This window comes from Solanum verrucosum, unplaced genomic scaffold (assembly GCF_900185275.1).
Source record: "Solanum verrucosum unplaced genomic scaffold, falcon-dt-bn FXZP01000238.1, whole genome shotgun sequence".
Lineage (NCBI taxonomy): Eukaryota > Viridiplantae > Streptophyta > Magnoliopsida > Solanales > Solanaceae > Solanum > Solanum verrucosum.
In genome coordinates, this window is record NW_026020630.1 from 2,455,572 (window position 1) to 2,481,001 (window position 25,430).

The 25,430-nt window shown below is 30.8% G+C and overlaps 3 protein-coding genes and 2 non-coding genes across 6 annotated transcripts; 2 read left to right on the forward strand and 3 right to left on the reverse strand.

The window, feature by feature from the left end:
* The first annotated feature begins 3,285 nt into the window (after positions 1–3,285).
* On the forward strand, positions 3,286–9,151 carry LOC125811798 (3-oxoacyl-[acyl-carrier-protein] synthase II, chloroplastic-like). The gene is made up of 13 exons (XM_049491341.1): positions 3,286–3,573; positions 4,803–5,014; positions 5,088–5,291; positions 5,526–5,636; positions 6,049–6,144; positions 6,260–6,305; positions 6,383–6,462; positions 6,824–6,892; positions 7,006–7,090; positions 7,807–7,961; positions 8,054–8,134; positions 8,441–8,500; positions 8,996–9,151. Exons 1-13 carry the CDS (start codon positions 3,291–3,293, stop codon positions 9,110–9,112), a joined length of 1,599 nt encoding a protein of 532 aa, XP_049347298.1. The 5' UTR covers positions 3,286–3,290; the 3' UTR covers positions 9,113–9,151.
* Positions 9,152–11,031: 1,880 nt separating this feature from the next.
* LOC125811588 (pectinesterase inhibitor 3-like) lies at positions 11,032–11,599 on the reverse strand. The gene has a single exon (XM_049491109.1). It carries the CDS (start codon positions 11,549–11,551, stop codon positions 11,033–11,035), a length of 519 nt encoding a protein of 172 aa, XP_049347066.1. The 5' UTR covers positions 11,552–11,599; the 3' UTR covers position 11,032.
* Positions 11,600–14,555: 2,956 nt separating this feature from the next.
* TRNAA-UGC (transfer RNA alanine (anticodon UGC)) lies at positions 14,556–14,628 on the reverse strand. The gene has a single exon. It is a non-coding gene; the product is annotated as a tRNA-Ala (tRNA).
* Positions 14,629–17,790: 3,162 nt separating this feature from the next.
* On the reverse strand, positions 17,791–17,863 carry TRNAA-UGC (transfer RNA alanine (anticodon UGC)). The gene has a single exon. It is a non-coding gene; the product is annotated as a tRNA-Ala (tRNA).
* Positions 17,864–18,303: 440 nt separating this feature from the next.
* Positions 18,304–21,083, forward strand: LOC125811643 (uncharacterized). Of its 2 annotated transcripts, none has more exons than XM_049491168.1 (3): positions 18,304–18,542; positions 19,189–19,717; positions 20,001–20,052. In XM_049491168.1, exons 2-3 carry the CDS (start codon positions 19,198–19,200, stop codon positions 20,018–20,020), a joined length of 540 nt encoding a protein of 179 aa, XP_049347125.1. In that variant the 5' UTR covers positions 18,304–18,542; positions 19,189–19,197; the 3' UTR covers positions 20,021–20,052. The 2 variants fall into 2 exon arrangements, with proteins under 2 accessions (XP_049347125.1, XP_049347124.1); XM_049491167.1 differs by lacking the exon at positions 18,304–18,542 and adding an exon at positions 21,015–21,083 and having other exon boundaries at positions 19,085–19,717.
* Positions 21,084–25,430: the final 4,347 nt, after the last annotated feature.

A 25,430-nucleotide genomic window follows, 5' to 3' on the forward strand; every position in this document is an offset into this window, starting at 1 on the left:
TTAATAGAGGTAAAATGGTAAACTCACTATGTCAATTATTATTTTCTTAATAGGTGTGTCAATGCAAAAATGGACAAATAATTAGGGACAGAGAGAGCACTTGAGAAGAGTTGATGGGAATAGACAATTGGGCCTGAGGTGGAGCTGGATCAAAGAAGTAGATGATTTGGATCAAAGAAATGATGCATCACCAATTATGACAAACAAAGTCGTAGTATTGTGAGTCAGATATTAACAAATAAAATTGTTGGTGTTCAAATGGAAGCTAGTATTATGAGTTACATGTTGATTATAAAGTCGTAGTATTGTGAGCTAGATGTTAGTTAATAAAGTCGTTAACTCAATAAGTATTATGAGTTGGATATTGGCCAACAAAGTCGTAGTATTGTGAGTTAGATGTTGGTCAACAAGGTCACTTGGTGCTCAAGTGAAGGTTAATATTGTAAGTTAGATGTTGGCCAATAAAGTCGTAGTGTGAGTCAGATGTTGGACAATTAAGTTGCTTGGTTCAAGTGGAGGCTAGTATTGTAAGTCAGATTTTAACTAACGAAGTTGTAATAGTGTGAGCACGAAGCAAACTTATGAAGTAGATGTTGGACAATAAAGTTGTAGTATTGTGAGTCAGATGTTGGCCAACAAAATCGCTTGATGCTCAAGTGACGTTAGTATTATGAACTAGATATTAATCAACAAAGTCATAAATGCTCAAGCAAAAGCTAATATTATGAGTAAGATATTATTATCAACAAATTTATAAAGTGAATATGCTCTCTCACTTTATAAAGCCTATAATAATATATTGGGCTAAACATTACTAATTACTCATTGCAGGCCTCTCTATCATTGAACAAGAATATTTTGGCTTTTCATACATCTATGCAATTCTCAATTTACTTATTTAATTATAAGTAAATTAAATATGATTTCAACTTGGGCGGTGAAACTATTTTATTGATCATTATATAACATATGATTTCACAACATGATACAATAGAATATACATAAATAATCAAAATAAACATTACGTTTAAAATAACAACACGATACAATAGGTAACAATCATCCAAAAACAAGTTGTTAATAACCTTCTACTTTTTCCAAAAGCTAATTAATACATTTAATTTTGTCACATAGAAATTGGACAGTTGATAAATGTAAACAGTTAATTAGAGCAGCAATTGGCTGTTTTTTTGGCAGGAATTAATTGTGTGATTAATTAAGTTGGAGTGTTGGATGATCGATTTGGTCTTACCAAATTTAACTAATTTAACAACAATTCTTTACGTATTTGTAATTAATTAATTAATTATTGTTTGTATCCTAATATTACTTCACAATGAAATAATATGTAGAAAGCAGAGTCAGAATTTTAAGTTTATGAATTTTAGATTCTAGAAAAGTCTAGTTACTAAATTCTGAATAAATTATTTCTATATATTAAATAGAATTTAATATAAATACAAAATTTGAGTCAAAATTATCGGGCTCTTCTGAATCCATAGGTGGAACGATTAAGTTATTTCATAGGTTAATCTATTAATCAATGATTTTAATGATGTATTTATGAGATAAGAAGTCAAAATTATTAGGCTCTTCTAAATCCATAGGTAGACCAATTAAGTTATTTTATAGGTTAATCAATTATAAGTTTAATTACGTATTTATGAGATAAAAAGTCAAACACTTGATTTAATTATAAGTGTTAATGACACATATATGGTGAAACCTTTTGTGTTTTTATCATATGTAACTAATACCCTTTAACTATAGTTAATTCCTATTCCACCAAAAAAATAAATAAATTATTCTATCTTACCTTAATGTTTCATTTAACTATGATAAAATTATAAATGTAATGTTGATATGTATAAAACAATAATTTAAAACTTAGTTACTAAAATTTAAAATTCATAAAAATCAAGTCATGAATTCGTCTATAATGAACATGTCACTTTTGATTTTTTTTTCTTTTTGAAAAAATTAAGGTTGAAAAAGAAATATTTTTAATTATTTACTATTTAATTTTTAATATTTAAATGAATATTCAAACGTGTTAATTAATTTTGCATTTACTTTGGCCATCAAATATACTCTAGCAATTACTAGCATCTACCTAACCTACTAAGGTTGTTTAACACTCCAGAGAGAAAGCATCGCAAACCCCTTTAAATTTAAATTTAGTGTAAATTATTAGTTTCATCTTTAAATTATTGATAATTTTAAAAATATCATTTTATTTGACTAATTGAACTTAAATATATATACCCTCGATTTTGCAACATGATTGAAATACACCCTTAAATTCTCGTCAAGTTTAGGGTGTTTTCAACACTTTTCGCGATTTTTTATTAAAAACTTCATGCTAACTTGCTATGTCATGTGGAAAATCGGGGTGTATTTAAGTTCAATTAGTCAAATAAATGAGATGTTTTTAAGACGGTCAATAGTTTAGGAATGAAACTAACCATTTGCTCCAATTAATTCAAGGATATTTTCAATACTTCCCTCTTATAACTACTTCATCTGTTTCAATTTATTTATATGATTTTAACTTAACACGAAATTCAGAACAATTTTTTAGGAGCTAAAAGTCCAAATACAAATTTGATTGAACTCAATAATTGTATTCTAATAGTAACTTATATTAAGAAATTTATTAGTAAATGTGTATTAACGAAAAGTGTTAATATAACCAGTATGTGTTGTAGTGTAATGGTGAAACTACTGCACTCTTAACCAGATGATTCAAGTTCGAGCTTTGAGTATAGATAAAATCCTTTTCAAAGCGCGGTCACCCCGAAATAGGCTTTATAATACACGATTCAAATTTTATCAAAGCTCCAATGTGAAGTGCGGAAAAAAAAGAAGTGTAAACATAGATAGTTTGTTAGATGGATGGAAAAAAGTAAATACACCTTTTAAGTTTTATGGAGTGTACATTTGCTTATAATGGCAAAGTTTGAAACTTTAGCTTCTTGAGGCTCTAATGTTACTTGTCTTTCTCTATGGAAGATTTTTTTTAATGATTTTTTAGTCATTTGGAGAGTTTTATAGGTTGTGAGCACAGAGATCCAGAAAATAACCATACTTTTCTCTCAGATTTAGGAAACCCCACGGCCCACATATTTAATGCCATTTATTTGTTGAAAAATTCTGTTTTTGTAGCATTTTTTGCTTCATTTTAAAGAAACCCCATTTGTGTTTTTATGTTGTTTGATGTTAGTATAAGGGAAAAAATATTTGATTTTTGATTGGAAATTGGATAAAGAATCAAGAATCAAGAATCAAGAATGTCTTCATCAATGGTATCTGTTGTTGCATGCATGTCCGCTGTTTGTGAAAATGGGGCAAAAAAGGATTTTTTTGGGTTTTCTAAGCATAATTGTAAAGTTGGTGTAGGAAATAAGAAGAAAATTAGATGTGTTTTGGCTAAGTTTCAGTATTCCAAGACTTGCAATGGACTTTCATTTTGTAATTCTTGTTTAGTGAGTAATGGTTTTTGTTCAGTTGATGGATGGAGAAGTGGTCATCCTGGTTGTTGGAAGAGCAAATTTAGTGGCAGTGCCCAACAAGGTAAAAGTTTGTTTTTTAATTATTTTTTTGGTGTGTGTGCACGCTTCGATTATCGTATTATTTTGTTGTCAGTTACTGATCTTTTGTTTGTATGTTGTGTATTGCTTTTCATTTCACATTATTTCGTTGTTGTTACCTTTTCCTAACTGCTTGGATATGCTTTATTTTAAGCTGAGGGTCTGTCGGAAACAACCTCTCAACCTCAATACAGGGGTGAGGCTGCGAACACACCACCCTCCCCATACCCTACTTATGAGATTACACTGGTTATGTTGTTGTTGTTGGGAGTTCATAGGTCATACTCCCTCCATTTCAATTTAATTGTCTGGTTTTTGACCTGACATGCAGTTAAAGAAAGTGAAGAAAACTTTTAAATCTTTTGGCCTTTAAATCAAATATACATAAAATGTACCAAAATACATTTTAATCCTGCATTTTAAAACAGATCTTGTGTGAAGTTAGTTAAAGAGTGGCCAAAATTGTAAAGATTTTTTTTAAAAAAAATGGATTAAAAAAAAAGTAAGACAAATAAATCGACACGGACAGAGTATTGCTCATTATTTGTGTATCCCATTTAATCTATGCATGGCATATTCTCAGAGTGGGAAATTCTGTCAGAGTCCATAAATTCAAAAATAATACAGGTGCTGCTTTGCAACTTCAAAAAGCAAATCTTGAAGTTGTTAATGGCTTTTAGCCTCAAGTTGGTGAGGTTGGCTATGGTAGAAATTTTAACCTTACTTTTGATAGTTGTCTACTCCTTTATGTCTTCTGATGGTATATGACTGAATACGAAGTTTAGAAGAAAATTTAGTTTGATTGAGAGAACATCAGTCTGAGTTGTTTAATGAGTTTGAGTTCTTGATGTTTGCAACTTTATAGAAATGAGATGGTGTCTAATCTTTTGGTGACCCATCATGGAAAGATTGTTATATAAATTTGGAACTGATGGAATACCTTGTTATTTTGTCGATACGATTGCAAGTTGTCATGCAGTTTGTTTGTAGTTTAGTTGCTGTGTTTTATTGGCTGTTTCTTCAGCCTATCTCTAATGTGTATTCTAATACATAAGAAGGAATCAATCTTTGAATATTTTTTCTTTTTGCGAAATAGCTGTTTATAATCAAGTTTCAACATGTGCTATCAATGTCATTGTTCTAATAGAAGTTCGCTTAAAATTATCTACTACCGTACATATATTTTGATGTTCTGCACCCATTTTGTACTAGGTGGCATAAGGGCCACTGCGGTACCACCAGTGATGGAAGGTGAAGGTACATCAAAGAAGAAACCACCAACCAAGAAAAGGCGAGTGGTTGTGACAGGAATGGATGTGATCACACCAAATGGTCAGGATCCCGATGTGTTCTATGAAAACCTGCTTCAAGGTATCAGTGGCATAAGTGAGATAGAATCTTTTGATTGTTCACAATTTCCAACAGTACGTCTTCTTCTTTGGTTAGTTTTTCTCTAAATGTAATATTTTAGATGTTAATAAAGGGGTACAATTGCAGAGAATTGCTGGAGAGATCAAATCTTTATCAACTGCTGGCTGGATTGCACCTAAACTTTCTAAACGAATGGACAAGTTCATGCTTTACGCTCTAACAGCTGGTAAGAAGGCATTGTTAGATGGCGGAATTACTGAAGATGTAATGAAAGAATTGAATAAAGCAAGATGTGGAGTTTTGATTGGATCTGGTATGGGTGGGATGAAGGTAATCCTCTTTACTTTCTTAAATGTTCTGATTGGTTGACTAAGTTCATTTTTTGTGGAGTTGCATTTTCTTGTGCTTTCGTATGCTTGGATTCAGCTCAATTTGCTTTCCGACATCTAATTTTCTAATGAAAGCAACCACTTGTGCTTGATAAGCAGAATAGTATACGAGTTGTAAAAATTTTGCTAGTCCCAAACTAAATGAGTAACCTTAAAGGTTTTGCTTGAATTATAGATCTTCAGTGACGCAATAGAATCTTTAAGGATTTCTTATAAGAAGATGAATCCCTTCTGCATACCATTTGCCACTACAAACATGGGCTCTGCGATGCTTGCCATGGACCTGGTTAGGCAATCTTATAATTTTGGCTAATACATAAAACGACACTCAAACTTGGCTTCAGTTGGCAAGTAAGCACTCCAACTATGAGAGTGCACAGCCACCTCAACTTGTCTCAACTAACAACTAAACACTCAAACTCATCCCCACTGTGTCTCGTGGACACCCGACGCTGACATGACACATAAATTTTGGAGGTGTCTAAATGATCATTTTGTAAGTTGGAGTGTTCAAATGACACAGTGGAGACGAGTGGAGGTGTGTAGATGTGCATACTCAAAGTTGGAGCGCTTACTTGCCAACTGAGACCAAGTTTGAGTGTCTATTTACGTACTATGCCTATAATCTTTTGTTTTATCTGGGCTTTAATGTCAAGAGGAACTCCATCTTATGTTTCTATCTGTAAATTAAACTGCAGGGATGGATGGGTCCAACTTATTCAATTTCAACAGCATGTGCGACAAGCAACTTCTGCATTTTAAGTGCTGCTAACCATATCATTAAAGGTGAAGCTGTAAGTTTCTTACCTTGAATCAGTGAAGAGTTCTGGAAATCATGCCTTTAATTTTGTTATTTAGAAAGTTTCATTATCTCTAATGGAGGACTTCAAAGCAATAATATGATTGCAGGATATGATGCTCTCTGGTGGATCAGAGGCAGTAATTGAACCAGTTGGTATATATCGTCCGTCTTGTCTTTATTGGTTTAGCAAGCTAATTTTTTTTTTTTCAAGTGATTTTAACTTTTTGCAGGGTTGGGAGGATTTGTTGCATGCAGAGCACTTTCCCAGAGAAACAATGAACCTACTAAAGCTTCTCGGCCTTGGGATAGTGTAATGTCCTGTTATTCTTTTCGTCTTGTTCTCACGCTGTTGTCTAGTCGGAGTTCGGAAATGCACCAATTTTATCTGGAATGGAAATGCTAATTCTAGAATACTTGTTATAGTCGAACTGGCTCTTAGTCGTTGTGATCAAATGGGCTTTCTGTATTTCTATTTTTGTTCCTGCATGAATTAGTTTTTGCATTTTCAATGTTATAGCTTCCATGTCATGAGATCGAACCTTCACATGTCAGCATGTTTTGATATATTTACATGATTTCATTGACTTAAGATGAAAAATAGCATTACCGGAGCCCAACTCATTTTTTAAAGGATGCAAATGATTGCGTATTTTCATGTTTTTCTTTTACAGAATCGTGATGGATTTGTAATGGGTGAAGGAGCTGGAGTCCTGCTTCTGGAAGAACTTGAGCATGCCAAGGTAATTTATTAAGTATATTAGATTGCTTTTCTTTGTCGTACTCCTCGTGATTCTTAAACAAAAGAGAAAAGTATCATAATATAATTCTTCAATTTCGTTGTCTGAATGAGCAGAGAAGAGGTGCAACTATCTATGCTGAATTTCTGGGTGGAAGCTTTACATGTGATGCTCATCATATGACCGAGCCTCATCCTGAAGGTACCTTGTTTTCTCAATATTTCAATTCCCCTATCCAGCAGAGGGGGAAACTAGGCAGGTCGGGATAGGGCTATAATAGTGAGGATTTTAACTGCAGATATCTTATAAAGTCGGATGTAATTCAATTTGTAAACCATCTTATTAAATTGGTAGAGCAGTTTTGTAGCTTAATCTGTTTTCTTTTTGGGTGGACAACATCAAATTGTTAAGCATGCAAACATCTTTATGTCTTTATGGATCCATCTGGCACCCTTTTCCGTATTAACTTTTAGGTATGCCATAATACATAAACAAACTCTCAAACTTGGCCTCAACTGTCAAATAAGCACTCCAACTTTGAGAATGCACATCTAGACACCTCAACTTGGTCTCAAATGGGGACTAAACATTCCAACTCGTCCCGACTGTGTCTCGTGGACACCCGATGCTAACACGACACATAAATTTTGGAGGTGTCTAGATAATCATTTTGTAAGTTGGAGTGTTTAACTGACACAATAGAGACGACAGAGACGAGTTAAGGTGTCTAGATGTGAGTGCTTACTTGCCCGTTGAGGCCAAGTTTGAGTGTTTGTTTATGTATTATGCCTTTAGGTAATATTGCTTTGTGTTTAGGATTACTTACGAGAAAAATGCGTGCTATCTTGTTTTTGTGTAATGTAGATTGAATTATAATATGAAATAACTTGATCTCTGCCTTTGCCACAAATAAGCAGGAGCTGGTGTTATCTTATGCATAGAGAAGGCATTAGCTCAGTCTGGTGTATCCAGGGAAGATGTGAACTACATTAATGCGCATGGCACTTCCACACCGGCAGGAGATCTCAAAGAGTACCAAGCGATTGTACATTGTTTTGGCCAGAACCCAGAGGTTAGAGGTTCTCCGAACTACTGTTGTTTATGCCTATTCCTTCAGTCTTTTTTTTCCAGCTTTTTAATCAATTGCTACTCCATGTTTTACAGTTACGAGTGAACTCCACGAAGTCTATGATTGGTCACATGCTAGGAGCTGCTGGTGCTGTTGAAGCTGTAGCAACTATTCAGGTAACTTTGTATTTCATATGCCTTGAAGTAGAGTTGCTTCTAGTTTCTCGTGTAACGCATCGTCTATTAAATTTACATGTTTACACAAATATAGAGTTACAGGGAGTGAATTTTACTATTGCGACATATATAGGTTGTCATGCCATTTAGGTTCAAACTATTATAGATCAATTATTCTGGCTTATTTACATAAAAAGAAAGCATGTATAGGCTATCATGCCAATTTCGAAAGATTTTCTTTTGTGCTGATCATCCTAAAATATCGGTTGCTCAAGTCTTGACAGAGAGTTCATACGGATTTTGTAGGCAATACGAACTGGATGGGTTCATCCGAATATAAATCTTGATAACCCAGATAAGGGTGTGGTATGGCTCTCTTTTCGTTGCATTTTCAATTGTTTATCGTTCTTTTGAGCATGATCTTGTATCAAGTCGATTAACATCACCTGCATTGGTCTTTTATCTCAAATTTTCTATTCCCTCCGTTTCAACTTGTTCGTCTTACTTTCCTCTTTAAAAAAGAATGCCTCTTTCCGTTTTTGGTAACTCTTGAATTTCAACATTCCAAATGACATGTTTAAGACCATAGGATTAAAGGAAATTTTGGTACATTCTACGTGTTTTTAGTCTAAGACTCCAAGATTCTAAAGGTCTTCTTTACTTTCTTAAATTCCGTGCCAAATCAAAACCAAACAAACAAATTGAAACGGAGGGAGTATCATATTACAAATGAGTCTCTAATATGATATGAGGTTGAATCATCTCATATATTTCATCTCTTTCTTGGTTCACTCTTGCAACAATTTAGTGTTGAAATCAGCAACTTGGCGATTTGATGATATATATCTATATGCATAACAGGATACAAATTTACTCGTGGGTTCGAAAAAAGAAAGATTGGATATTAAGGTGGCAATATCGAATTCGTTTGGATTTGGTGGCCATAATTCATCGATATTATTCGCCCCCTACAAGTAAATATATCAGTGTCGAGGCTGGTCCATCCCAACACGCCAAAGGTATGTACGCTTATTGATTTTGAATGTGAAGTTCAGTTATGAGTGTTGCGTGTATCAAGGAAGACGGAAATAATAAGCATGAAAAGAGGGAGTTTGAAAGTTTTAACTTTATCACCTTATAGTTGTAGCTAGTGAAACAAAGAGTAATTGAAGAAATTAAGACATCTCTAGTCGGAGTCTGTTACTATCTGTTGATTCAATTATCGTCTTATTTTGTGTTGTTATGCTTTCACTTCCGTTACTCTTGAGCTTAGGGTCTATCTGAAACAACCTCTCTACCTCTGAGGTAGAGGTAAGGTCTCTGTACACTCTACCTTCCTTGAACCCTGCGCTGTGGGACTACACTGGGTATGTTGTTGTTATTGCCTTCTCTGCTTCACTTTTTATCGTTTCTACGTGAAAACACTTGTCTTGATTCTTATATTTGTCGTAAAGATATGCTTCATTTTGTGTCAGGTAAATTGAATTAGGGTCCTTGATTTCGAGTTACATGGAGTCAAAATTCACAGAAGGTAATATGACGATGACTTCTCTAGTGGAATAAGGTATTCGTAGTAGCCAATAGATAATTGTTGGAGCAAGCACAAGAAAGGGAAAATCGCGTAGGATTTTCCTTTTTCAATCATAATATATAGATTGATCCGATATCTGATTCAAATCCAATATAGTTTTCGAAAATTATTGTATCAAAACTGTTGTTACTATAGAACATTTCTAATAATAGCATACTATTATTCTCTTTAACAACTCTTTTAAGTTTTGGTTATTTAGTGTTTTCTGCACTTTTTAATTTAGTTATCACTTAGTTCCAATTAATGTGACATAGTCTGAATCGACACGGAGTTTCACAAAGAAATAGACTTTTTTGAAGATTGTGTATTAAAAACATTGCCATAGTATTTGTACGACTATAAAAAGGTTCTTATTAAGAATAAAATACCAAATGTGAAGTTTCTAATTATTTTAAAATATAAAATTATGTTGTTTTTTTTTTCAAATAAATTAGTAAGGAAATAAAATAATATAAGCTAAGTCGAAGGAAAATAAATATTCTTTTAGTTGGTGAACAAACTAAAACTATTGAATTCCACTAAATTAAAAGTCGTATTATAGCAATCGTAAATAAATATTTCCTTTCTAGTCAAATCAAAGAATATGCATATACTATTAAGAAGGATCAGTAGATCGTCGATTGAATAGCCAAATCAATCAACTTCTATATAATACATATGGACGTTGTATGTCACATGACCTAACTCAAATGTTATCATTTTTTTTATAAAAAAAAAAAAGAGACATCCAACTGAACCAACATTATTGATGCCTTAGATTTTATTTTATTTTATTTTAAAAGGGGAAAAAAGTAATAATAGTAATAATTTGGACTGCATTTTAAGATTTAAAAAGAAATAAAAAGCCAACATATAAACAAAAAATTATTTGCACCGACAAAATAGTCCTCTTTATTGCAATTTAATTTATAGTAGTTTATAAATGTATGATGCATTTCTTTTTTAGAAAAATAATAAATTTATATATTTAAAAATAATTTAATTTTAATCTTTTTATTTTATCCGTAACGATATAGAATTATAATTACACAAATATTTATGACTTATTTTAGATAATAAATTTCAAAAACCATTCATTCTTTCTCAATATACTTCATGCTTATAATCAAATTACTATCACATAAGGAATATATCATAATTATCTACAAAATGCAATAACATAATCAAAATTGAATCGATGGATCAAGTAGCATTTATGAACTGAATTCAATATTTTCAACACAAAAAACAAAGATATACTTAAAATTCGTCATTAAAAATACTCAAATATGGTAAATTAAGCTTTAACATATTGAATCTAGCCAACTTCAGATTCTGGATCCGCCTCGGTTGTAAAGTAGATTGATGAGGTAAAGAGCATTACTTGTAACCTTTGCAACATTAGAAATCTTTCTCTTCACATCATACCTAACTTTTCCATCAATTTCTTTGAAACCATCAAGACAAGTATCATCATTTGTCAAAGAAGCACTAATCCAAGTCTCCAAATTATTCATTTGGAACTTAAAACCAATCCCTTTATGCAAGTGTTTTAGCTCAAAAAGTGCTTTTCTAAGCTCATGTATAGAGTCACCTATTTGCTCTATACAATCAACAAGTTCCCCTTTTTCTCTTTTGCTTTTCACTTTGAGATTTTTGAGGAATTTTGATGCTTTGTTGGCTCTTGAAATACTCACATTTAGTGATGCTTTTGCTAAGTCTTTTGGTGTTTTTATGGTTGAGTATGATGAGAGGGTTCTAATGCAAATTTTGGGGTAACTTGCTTTGGTGCAAGATGTGTAAACAAGATGATTTGTGGAATATGAAGTGATTGTTTTTTTTTCCATTTGTGAAGTGAGAGAAATGGAGAATAAGGAGAAGGAGAAGAAAACGAAACATCTTCATTTGTCGAGTTCTAATCAAAGACGAATTTAGAATTTATAATTTGGAATAAGTTCAGAATGAATTTAATTTATATAGGTACATATACAAAGAATCAAGTGAAAGTTAGGGGTGGATCTACCTTTAGTGAAGACCAAAGGCGAAGTTCAGATTTTGAGTTTATTAATTCTGAATTTTAGAAAAAATAGTTTACTGCTTAACTATATTTTAGATAAATTATTTATACATCTTAAATGAATTTTTAACACAAGTACAAAATATGAGTCAATGTTACAACATAAGTAGAACCGTAGTTCCACCTTTGGTGGAAGGAGTTCAATTAATTCTTTGTCGAAAAATTATATTGTGCAAAAAATTAAGATAATTTTTTTCTTGACACAATTCATTCAGTAAAGAATAATAATATTTTAGCTATACAAATTTCAAAAGTCATATAATCATAAAAAATATTATAATATGTTTAAGATTTTATATATATATATATATATATATAAAGTCATATAATTATATTTTTTAATTATAAATTTCGTATCGAGTCAAATTATACTAAAATATATAGATGATTTTTTCTTGAATGTTAGGTAGTTAGCTGTTGAATTTTTATAGGGATTGGTGAATTTAATAAGTCAGCATTCATTTAAGGCCTTTTGAATATGAACAAATATCTGTTTGGTATTTTTCAGTTAATTCTAAAATTTAAAGGGCAATAGTTTTCTTTTAAAAGTTAGCAATAACTCAATTCTGGAAATGGAAATTGGATTTAATTGAGTTTGGTGTGGGAGTAGAAATTGGGAGATTGCAAAATGTTAAAATTAAATTAAATTAAAGGTAAAGAATCCTATCATATAGTCATTGGTGTTTCACATCTTCATTGAGAATTTAATTTCCTTTGGGTTCATATCGAAAATAGGGGGAGAGAGTTGTTACACCATTTGTGTACGTCGTTATTTATGTGACAAGAAATTTTACTATTTTGGGACAGTTAGAATTACCGTCACCACTTATCAAAGTTAGAAGATGATCGGACGAATTGTTATTTTGCATGGGGTTTTGTGGGGGGGGAGGGGGTGTTTAGTAAAGTCCAAACTCTTATGTGACATGGTTTTAGATTGATTAATTGTAATAGATCAACATTCGAACTAACAAATTAAAGGGCATGATTGGTGCGTTTTATTACTCATACCTATGGCTTCGAGTTAATATCAAGTCACTTCTCTCGATCGTATGGGCCTATATCAATAGAACAAATTAAGAAGACCTCAATCACCAAATTTCTACTATGCCAATAATAATAGTACCAAACTTTCGAAAAGAGACAAATAATCATTAAATTTTAATTGACAATTCGATCTGAGAAACAATACTATCTTCCTTATTTGAACAATATTTAAAACTTCCTTATATTATATTTAACTCAAAATTTAAAAGAATAATAATTGTGACATAGTAAAAAATGTTTTTTCATTTTTCAATTAGAGCTGTCAAATTCAAATATTTTATATATAGAATCACTTTTATTTAAATAGCTCCACCTTCGATATAAAATTTTCTAATACAAATTTGAATCATCGAACACGAATGAAAAATCAAAAATAAAAATAATAAGCAAAAGTCATAGTCTGTAGTAGTTGAAGTGCAACAAGGCCCCTCATTCAATAAATATTTTTTGTTTGTACATAACCTGCCACAATGTTCATTTTTATTGAATATTCTACATTATCATAAAACTCCAAAAATGATGAATAAGGAATTAGGAGATAATTCACAAACAGAAAATCGAAATATCAACTATCATTTCACTTGAAATATCTTTTAATTAAAGAGCGTACTCTATACGAAGAAAAATATTTTCTTGTGAAATTTAAATATTGAACTTCAACATCTCACATGAAGCAATACAAATACTGAACATTGGGGTTTGTAAAGTAATAGGAAATCATGAGAGGATCTTTCTAATTTTAAAAAAAAATTATTTTGGTATTCAGAATTCACTAGCCTCGATAACGTGAAATCCATGTCATTTATATTAGAAATCTCTCTCTATTCGAGGCTCGAACTTGTATAAGGATAGAAGAATTTCATCCATATACGACTATGTATGTCCCTTGGTGGAAGGTCATTTTGGATTCGTGGCTTTCAACCGACTATATGTTGATTAACCTCAATAATTATTTAGTACTATTTAATTCAACCTTTCGTCTACTTTTCTAGCACAAATTAAAAAGGACAAAAAAAATAAATGAGAACAACCTACCAAATAATATTTTTATTTTGGTTCAAACAACCAATAGATTTTAAATAATTAACACGTAAACAACTTTACTATGTAAGTTGTTGTTTGCTTGTTAGAGGTGTGGACATACAAGTGCAGACAAATATATAAAATAATGTGAATTGAAAAATAGATTTGATGTATTGAAAGTCTTAAAAAAATAAATTTCCTGTGTCATAAGAGAGATATTAATATTTTTCCAAAAATATTCAATAATATAAAAAAATACATTTTTTTTTATAACCGAGAAATCCGTCTGTGACCCGCACTTTGGACCAATCACAACATTCTAAACTCGGTGGATAATGGGTCCGCCCCTCTACCCTTCTCCTTCTCCACTTAAATATCAGGCTTCGCTTTACATGGTGTGAGGAAATACATTCTTTTATTGAAAATACTCTTGTGATTTGACTTTACTAATAAATTATAGAGAATATAATTTGATATGATGATGAGACAAATCTCCATGAAGACGTTGAGTCCTTAAGAGAATGTATGTAACGCATTTGACAAATCTTACATCGCTAAATCACAATAAAGATGCTGAATATATAACAAATATAAATCTTAAGACCTTCGCGACACGTTCTAAAGTCGTGCAAGCAAGTATCAAATCATCATTTTATCATGTGTTCGAATGCACAATTAAATATCATAAAGTTATGAAGAAAAAAAAGTGGAGATGCGGGGGATCGAACCCCGTGCCTCTCGCATGCAAAGCGAGCGCTCTACCATTTGAGCTACATCCCCAAATGTCCATTTAGCGTCCACTACATTTAATTTAATTTATATAACACATCGGATATAAAGTTTATTTTTTTTATAAATAAATATTGTCTCTAAAAATACCTTACTGTTATTTCATAATATTTGTATAGTTATAAGCTTTAAATTTGAAATTATTAATGTTAAACATATCATGATAATCTGTATGACTATAAAAACTTATATTATTGAGGATAAAAATAAAAGGTTTGAGTTAAATTGTTTGTGAATGTAAAAACATGTGATTCTTTTGAATGATATTATCTCTATTTCTTTTATTTGACACTATATACTTTCTTATAATCTGTTCTAAAAAAATAACATAATTCTAATTTATTAATTAATGTAAAGTTTTTATAGCTACCCAAATGCTACGATGATTGACATGCTAAGATCGCTTCAATAGTATTATACCATCTAAACATTATAGTATGTTTAAGATCAAAGTTTCATAAAGTTTATAATCACATAAAAATAAGGAATGCGATCCTCTCGCTGAATTAACTATAACCCAAATAAATACTGATGAATAAGTAAAATATACAAAGATGTTTGAAAGAACCATATCAAAAAAATTCGACAAAATTATCTTGTAGTTAATTAATCGTATGTTGGTACCACATATAATTAAGTAGAAAAAAAGAAGTAAAAAGGTAGAAAATACCACTTTTTAAGTGTTGTAAATTCTTGAGATCAATTCAAGAAAATAACACTAATTTTTCATTGTCATGACTCAAAACACGTCGTGAGTGGCACCCACACTTAACCTCCTAAGTGGGCGAACCAAGGAATCTAAACCCCAACATATATCAATAATTCAACTACGAATAACAATAAAATGCGGAAGCTCAAAACTTGTTAAAGTAACCAATCAAATCAACCTCTAAAGTCTATTACACATTATCCCCAAAACCTGAAAGTCATCACATCAATGACATATGTTCTTAATATACCAAATCTAAAGGTATTAGAGACACTAATATAAGTAAATAAGATGGTCCATGTCCGAAATTTAAGGACATCATACCATGACTGAGAGAATCTAGCACGAGCTAGAAGGAATAGCTCACCCTGAAATCTGATGTGTTGGAGACTGGCTAGAGCTGAGGGCGAGTCAAAGTCGATGGTACACTTGCTGCACTACACAAAATAAAAATGAAGAAAACACAAGTAGGGGTCAGTACAAGGAACACGTATGGAGTAGGTATCATTGGTCAACCCAAAATAGAAACTAATATACAATGAATAATAGTATAAAATCAACTATGACACTTAGCAGGTGGCAAGCAACAAACAACATGAACTAGTGACAACAACACTAAAGTAAGTATGCAATCGATCACAATATCAAGCACACATATGGGGACTCATGCCTCCACACCACGCACATTTGGGAAATGGGTTCTTTGAGATTAAGTACATTAAGTTAATTCAATATCTTTTTCCTTTAATGTTATCGTGTAGGAACGTGACACTCCGATCCAATTATACCGTGTCGGAACGTGACACTCTAATCCAATAATACCGTGTCGGAAAGATGACACTCCAATCCAATTATAACGTGTTGAAATGTGACAATCTAATCCAATAATCTCATTAATTTATCATTTATTATCACCACTTTTCAATTCATTAACAATATTTCATCAAGCCTTCTTTATTCAAGGCATCACTTCGATAGAGAGGGTTCAAGATTATAAATTTCACGGTCTCAGGATTTCAGACCAATCACAAACCACACAATCAAGTACACAGAGAACTTTACAATATCATTCAATGCATATCAATCACTATTAAGAGTCTATCTATCAAATAGAATAAACCATAACTTACTTCCACCAAAGAACCGAAGTGAAGCAAACTACTTCTCCAATGCTTTTCCTTTCCTCAATGCTTCTGAACCTTTCCAATCTATCAAGTATATATGCATAATTTGTAAGTTAACAAGCCTATAAACACTCATATTATTCTATATATGTCTAGCCTAGACCCAAAAACTCAACCTAATTTTATAATAAAGTTCAAACCTAAGGGTAAGTCTTAATTCTTCCCATTAGCATAACTTTAATGTAATTCATATAATATACTACACCTTATATTTAATTACCTATCTCAATATATCAAATTTTAGTTTATAATATGGTAAAACTGAAACCACTGGTCACAATACCAGTGGCAGCCAACACATGAACCCACAAAATACACTAACCAAAAAAACCCAATCAAACCAACCAACCAGCAACTAACCATTGGCCCCAATTCTTGATTATTTTCTCCATTAGTCACATCAATATGCACACACTTATAAATTGCAGCACCTCAACTTTCTTATCCCCAACATTATAATAATAATATACATTATCACCTATTTTTATTTTTTTTTAATTTTCCATCCGGTGTTCGGAGCCTATATTGGTGCTCCGATTAAATTCGGATCGCGCTCTGCAGGGCCCATTCGGGGGTGACGCTCCCAACATGATTTTCTCCATACCCAAGGCTCAAACCCGAGACCTCTAATTATCGCCTATCATTCACAAAGAACGGACATCCGACAAAATTGAATATACAATACAATGGGTAAGTCTTCTTCTCTCCTCTTTTAATTATTTAGGGTAAATAATTATCAACTAATAATTAAATAATTACTAAACCCTCTAATTTATTCTTATCCATGGGCCATATGGTAATTTAATTAAATAAATTGTGGATTTAGTCCATTAACTACCAACTAATAAAACAATTAAAATCACCCCACTAAATTTATAATTATAGTTACGAATAGTTTAAAATAACCATTTAGAATCTATCGAAAAGTATTTAATGAAATAAAAATCTATAGTACTGTCATTACAATCATAATCTTATTTAGTCAAATGAAGGATCCTAATTAAGTTATGGGATGTTATTATTTGGATAAAAGTAATCAGGTTTCATATGAAGCTAATAAGAATAACCTCAAATGACGATGTCCCTCTCTTTTAATTCAAACTTGTCTAATAATGATATTTATTAAGTACTATTTAAAGAGTTACGAAATATTTTTATGTTTCATATTGATAGTATATAAATGTATTTCTTTGTAATAAAAAGACTTTATCATATGTTAATCGTGTTCGATTAAAAAATTAAAAAATTATGAAAAAAATATGGAGATGCGGGGGATCGAACCCCGTGCCTCTCGCATGCAAAGCGAGCGCTCTACCATTTGAGCTACATCCCCAATTGTGCTTTGATATCCAGTATTATCTTAGTCAACATAATAGTTGATAACACACCTCCCTCCGTTCCATTTTATGTGGCGTACGTAGATTGATTGTGTTTTTAAGAATTTCATAAACGTATATATGACTATAAAAGAAACTTTATATCTAATTTTTTAATAGAATATGTATTTATAGATATAATACGTACTACATTAATGAAGGCTTAGCTCTTCGCGCTTTCCACAATTTTTTATTAGGGGGGTGGGGGTGGGGGTGTTTGTCTATCTCCCAAGAAAAACATTGTATGAACAAGATTTAAAATGGTTTATATGAATGGATAAAATGAAAATTAGTAACGAAAAAATAGTAAAGCCATAAATTTTTAGAGAAATTTATTGCGACAAAGAATGAATACATATAAATGCAAAAATAATAAGTCTATTTTCATGCATGGAAGTATTATATAGTTTGTATTTTTTTTTTAAAATTCAGAATCATTATATCATATTTAGTGAATTCTGAAGAAAAAAAAATCTATACATATTCCATCTTCCAAGGCCAAAGAACTCTTAAACAAAGAGCCTTTTTCATGATCTTCTATATATATAACCCTAAATTTCTTTCATATATTTAATTTCTATGTATATTATGGAGATTTGTTATTCTTGCTACCTCTAGCATATATACAATATTCTGGTAATTTTCTACCTCTAGCATATATGTAAATTGTGAAATTTGAAAAAAAAAAAAGCCTTCAAAAAAAGATATTAATCGTAAAGAAAACGAAATTTCCATGATAAATGCAAATCCCTCGAGATATTATTTGAGAATACAAATTCTTGTTACACCCCATAAATAGATTTTCGTTAATATCATTAGTAGAAATAAGAAAATGATTCTCTTGATATATTCAAGTAATTAAATGTTTCTTTTTTAGAAAACTATATTTATTGTTATAACCTGTTTTTTCAACTTGAATGTTGAGAACGAATGATGGAATTTACAGTATCAAGATTAGTATTTGATACGACGAAAATCATTTTCAGAAAAATATTTTATCTGAACAAGTCATCAAAAGGAGCCAGGAAAACTATTTCTCTCACTTATAAACGAAAATCATTTTCTTTATAACTATCTTAATTTTTAACCTCATATTACTACCCCATATAATATTTTACTATTAATCTTTAATATTCAACTTTTTTTTTTACCAAACTATGCTCTAATTTTTTTTTCACTACTATAATATATAGTAGTGTATATGTTTTTTCAGGATAATCAACCTCAGGTGGATTATTTCCTCAACATCAATCTTGTAATTATTTTGGCTATTTTTGCAAAGAGGGTAAAAATGGAAGATCATGGAGAAACAAAATTGACAGGAATTAGACAAATTGTGAGACTCAAACAATTGTTACACAAATGGCAAAATGTCACATTTACCCCTACTACTACTAAGGGAAAAACCCACAGCCTTAAAATTGGTTGTACAAAATCGTCAATTAATAATCGAAAAAATGAGACATATAGAGGAGGGATATCCCCTTCTATAAGCAAGAGGCTAAGAAGCTCCAATATGTATTGGGATTCAGATGAGGACACTTGTCAAAGCCCTGAATCGCCACATGGCGTCCCGAAAGGATATTTAGCTGTTTATGTGGGTCCAGAACTTAGAAGATTTATAATTCCAACAAGTTACTTAAGTGACTCTTTGTTCAAAAAATTACTTGAAAAAGTTGAAGAAGAATTTGGATTTGATCATAGTGGTGGCCTTACAATTCCTTGTGAAATTGAAACTTTCAAGTTTTTGTTGCAATGTATGGAGAATCATCAAAGATGTCTCCCTGTTGATAGTCATCACAATGGTTCTGGTACTTTTTCCTCCATTTCCATCTACGTTACACGTTATGTTGCTTGAATTCTTCAAAATACTGTCGAGTATGTATATCTGATATGAATGCGCGAGGTGCCAATTTAAATGATTAGAAACAACATGTGTTATCTTAACTTTAATAAGAAGCTTTAAATAATTTTGCATATATTTTTTTATTCAGGATTTATTTGCGTATGTTGGATTTATGTTATTGAGATTATTCGAAGAATAAGTCAAATCTCTTTAAAATAACATTTATTGACCTTTTAATTTGATTTCAGATGCAGGGATCATGGCTTGATTATATATGATTTCAATATATACTAAGCTAAGGTATTATTCTCTGACTTGATTGACTTTTATGATATGTTTAGTACGAAGAAAAATATTTTTTTTTCATTTTTTTTCATTTTATTATTTAACACACTTCTAAATTTTAAAACTATTTCAAATAGACCTTTGGAGAAAAGATAAACAAAAAGTCATATTTTTTCCTTTCAATAATTTTTTTTTTCAAATTTTTAGTATTTGATTTGGCAAATAGACTAAGGGTTTTTTTGGACATAATTATTTCCTTTTTTCTCAAAAATAATTTTCGAAACATCATGTGGTTATATATTTAACTGACTTTTGAAAGAAAATAAAAAGTTTAAAGATGAATTTCAAGTTTGAAAAAGTGATTTCGACCGATTTTTCAAGTGAAATGATTTTTCATTCAGAAAACTTTTATGTTTTTCAAATTAAATGTATATCCAAACAATTTCTATTTTTAAACACCCATTTTCAACGTTTTTTTTTTTTAAAAAAAAATATCACATTCTTTATGTCAAAATGACCAGGGGCATATAGCAAGGTGTATCACTTGACAGTGTTTCGTCGAAATTATATATATATATAAAATCTGGAAAAAAAAAGAATATGACTACTACTAAAATAAATCGTAGTAGATGGACACATAAGCGACCCTCAACAAGCACATTTTTTCATCCTAGTTGAAATTTATTCATTTTTTTTATGAACTTAATTTCATGAAAACTTTTCGTTATTAGTTGCAGTAATTTACTTGATATATGTTAATTAGTACGTCTTAAGTAATTTTTATTAATATTATGTTGTTATATTTTTTTTAAATGTCGACAACGCTTACAAAAAATCCCGCGTACGCTACTAAAAATAACTACAATTTTTTTTCTAACAAAATTATTTTCCTTCGTACCAAACACGCCCTAGTGTAATTTAATTTTTTTTACCGGTTTAAAATATAAATTTTTATTATTGTTTTTTTTGTAATGCAGCAAAGATCTTTGTGGCAAATTGATCAGGATTGAACTCTTTGTTATGGTATTATTATAATTAGTGATGGTTGGTATAAATTAGGTTTAAGCATTTTATTTTATTTTAATTTCTTTTCTCCTGGTGTAAAATATACAAAGGTCTTTGCTTGTACTTGTATTTTACTATCAATTTATCAACACTTATCCCTTTTAATATAAATATTTATCTTTCTTCATATTTGATGAAAAAGAAAAATAGGCTATATACATATAGATTCTTAACGAGGTCTATTGGTGATCAGACTATACTATATTTGTCTTACTACCTTGAAGTATACAATTTCTCTGATTCTGAACACTCAAATCGAACTCACTAATCATTTAGGCACAAAGATACAATAACTAATCGAGTGATCAACCGCTATTTTTGTAAATCTGAAGCAACCCAAGAAATACAATTTTTTTGTTGGATGTTCTTTTTTGAAATACTAACTATTTAATAAATGACCATTTTTTTTATTTCTTTTGTAATCTTGCAAAACTTCTAAGCAATTTCATTGTAATAAAATTAATTTCTTGAAACTCACTGTTATGCCGTAATTTTCCTAACCTTTAGAAAAATCACTTTTGAAATGTTCCAAGTATAAAACATCTTAAGAAAAATACTTAGAAAGAGTCGCCACTTAATTTTTTAAAGAAACTAAGAAAACTTATAATTTTCAAAGATTTAAACAGAAAAAATCATTTAAAAATATCAAAGGGGGTTCGGGGTTCAATTTACACTTCGAGAAGGGTTTAAGCATTCGAAGTGCCCGCTAACATGCGGTTGACCTGCGACTTGACTAAAATATATTTTTTGACTAATTTTAGAAAAAAAATGATTTATAATAATAATTCACGATATTTGATTAACTTCGATAAAATAGTTAAATAAAGAACAATTTTTAATCTTTTAAGAAATGGGGCCTTAATTGAAGTTCAATTAAATTACAAGTTATTAGAATCTTAGCAAATTTACACTAATTTAACTTTTTGAATTGTTTGTAAAAAATATATAATTCGAACCAATTTGATAAATTAAAACACGAGGACTATCTTAAATTAATTAAAAGTGAAAAGGCACCAAAGTTTCGACCGACTAACTTTTGAGAAAGTGACAAAGTAAAGAAAATATATATATATTTTTTTAGTTTATTTGAGAAAATACTCCAACTTAAAATAAAATAAAAAAAAGAGTAAAAAAAATAAAATAAAAAAAGTTATTAAATAAAGAGCATATCTTTTTTTTTTTTTTTTTTTTTTAAGAACACATATACGTAATTAAAGATATAAAGAATTTGACCGGTATACTTGACATAAAATACAAGAATAAAAAAAAAGATGTTTTAAAAGTAAATCAACACAAAGAAAATAACTCATCCTTTGGGGATCTAAGTAAGTTAATTAAAAGTTCTAAAGTTAGAGTTAAATAAAATTAGTTAGACATAATCAAAACGATTAAGAGAGTAAAAGAGATAATGAAATTGGGCCCCTTCTTGGGCCAATTTCGTTGCAATTTTTTGAGCTTTAATCCAATCCCGTTTTTGTATACACAGGCTGTATATTAGTGTATATCGGATGTATACAGCCCATTTTTCTGCTTTCCGAGACCTGTACATCAACTCCGAAGACTTGTTCTTCGATTTCTCAAGGTTGGCTGACTCGTTAAGAGATAAAATTGGGCCTTTGACCCAACGAGGAGATGCAAGGAGAACATAAGAGTTCATATAGAATTCGGACCGATTTCACATGCAACAAAATAGACAAGATAAAGATTAATAATTAATAATGAACAAGTAAAATCAATTTAATTCCTGTTAGATAAAGTAATGCTATCAAACTCAAACCAGTTTTAAATACACGATACTTAATGTTAATGACTCACACATAGGTCCCATGATTTAACAACTGAGCGCTACACTTTCAAATATACTAAAAGGGAGGATGAATAATTGGCAAGAAGCTTGATAATAAAGCAACATTAAGAACAGTATAAGACAACAATTGGAAATATCATCATATTATTAATAATAAAGAAAGGACACTCATAGTGGCAAACAAAAGAAAAGACCAACACTTGAAGTGTGACAATGGCATATAGACAAGACCAATGGCAACAAATACTAAATTAAGCAAAATTAACACGGAGAAATAATCACATTTTTTAACAGTCAATGACATCAAAATAGATAAATAAATATGAACGCCACATAATTAGACTATCCAACGATATGCAATGATGGAGTCCAAATAGACTCGGATTAATGTCACATGCGAGAGATAAATAAATAGGGATTAGTACATTTCCTGGGGGCCAATATAACTGACATTCTTTGCAATATAAAGTGCAACTAGCAAATTAATAAGAAATGTTAGGCAATGACCAACTTAAACATCAAATGAATCAACACAGTAGAAATGAAAACTACACCAAGCATTCTGGAAACTTTCAATATGAAATGGGATAAAAACAAGAACTAACGATTTTGGGAGGGAAATTATAACTATTGGATATCAAAAATATCTTACAATTACTCATGAAAAATTTCATACAACAAGACATAGATTTCAAGGGAATTTTCAGGCGGAAATGCTACTGCCTCTTAAACTGAAATTAATTACAAACCGAATTAAAAGGCTGATTTTTATATGAAACTCAAGATACCATATACATGAATCAAAAGCAAATTTTTTATATTTACCATTACGCTAATTTTGAAGAGAAAAGAATAAAACGAACCGAAAAAATATAATGCAGAGATCTATGGCGGTCACTTTCGGATTCAAACGGAAATACGGTACTAAAGGAAAGCAACATGTCGAGAAGATTTAGACAAAAAAAAAATAAGTTAGGACTCTTTCCGAATACATCTAGGCATATAAGATGAATAGAACACTTTCATGAATTTGGAATAACATACATAAGACATGAATGACAATGAATGATTATAATGCGGCGATATAGTGAAATCATCAATTATACATATAAGAAAATGGACTAGTGGCTGGAAGTTCAAAACAAAAACACGTTCCTTGCTACTTCCGTCCTGTTTTCACATATCATAAGATCCGCCCGAACTCGAATAGAACGGATACATAGCTAATTCATCAAATGGAAAGTAAACCAACATGATATAGGAGAAGAGATGAAGTTACCTCTTTCGGAGCAGCGAGCTGGGACGAATGAGCTTGGAAGAGGACGACTTCTCACACGATTTTAGTCTAGGGCAGCCAACCAAGAAATTCAGACCAACTTCGAACAAAAGACCTTCTTGGAACTTTAGACGTCTGAAATTTCCCAAGTGTAAAATTTATCGTTCAAGAAAATCTCCACCACCCCCAGAATCGCTGAGCGTAGAGGGCTTTTTATAGGGGAAATCAGGGCATTTGGGAGGGAAAACTAATAGAAAAAATTGAAATTTGAATTCGAAATAAGTGGAAGGATTTGAGAATCCCTAAAAAAATGGGGAAAAAAGGGGACAACGATGGTGATGGATTAGGACTCTAGGGTTATGGGTTTTCGCAGATAATCACGTCTCTGGGTTCTCCGCGATTTCTGGTGATTTTAGGCGTGAAGAAGACGAAAGCAAGTATGGGGTGAGGTCGAGTTTGGTATGCGTCTGTTGTATCGTTTCTCGCGTGAAGAAGATGCAGGGGTCGTCTGGTTCTTTGGTATTGCTGATGTTATGTTGAAGGAATGGTAATGTTGGAATGGGCTTGGGTTTGGAATTGAAATGGGTATGCTATATTGGTGTATAGAAAGAGTGGGCTGGCTGGGAAAGGGGAATTGGGCTGGAGGAAAATTGAATGGTAATGAAGAAATGGGCTGCTGGTAATTTGGGAAAAATGGCCCAAAATTCGGTCCTTTAAAGGGTTAAGAGTAGGATAACCAATTGACTAAAAATTACAAGACAAATTTTCATAAATTAATTAACGAGCTTTTTAATCTTAACGACATAAAATAATTAATTCGATGGCAAAAAATAATTAATTTAATTACAACTAATTAACTTGAAATTATAACTATAACTTAGACTAAAGTAAAATAATAAGATATTTGACTAAGATGTAAAATCTTTTGTGATGATTTTCAAATATTTATAAAATATACTAATTATATACATACATACATATATATGTATATATATATTGACAAAATTTACATAAAAGTAACTCGAAAAATATTTTGAATTTATAACAAAAACTAATTAACTCAAAATTAGCCATCACTTTAAAATACACTAAAGAATATAAAATCTTTTTTTTTTTGAGATGATTTTTGGATATTTATAGGATACACTTATTTCATACATAATTACATAAAACATATATATTATTTAAAAAAGTGACAAAACTATTTAAAATAACTTGCAAACTATATTTATTTTATTTTATTTT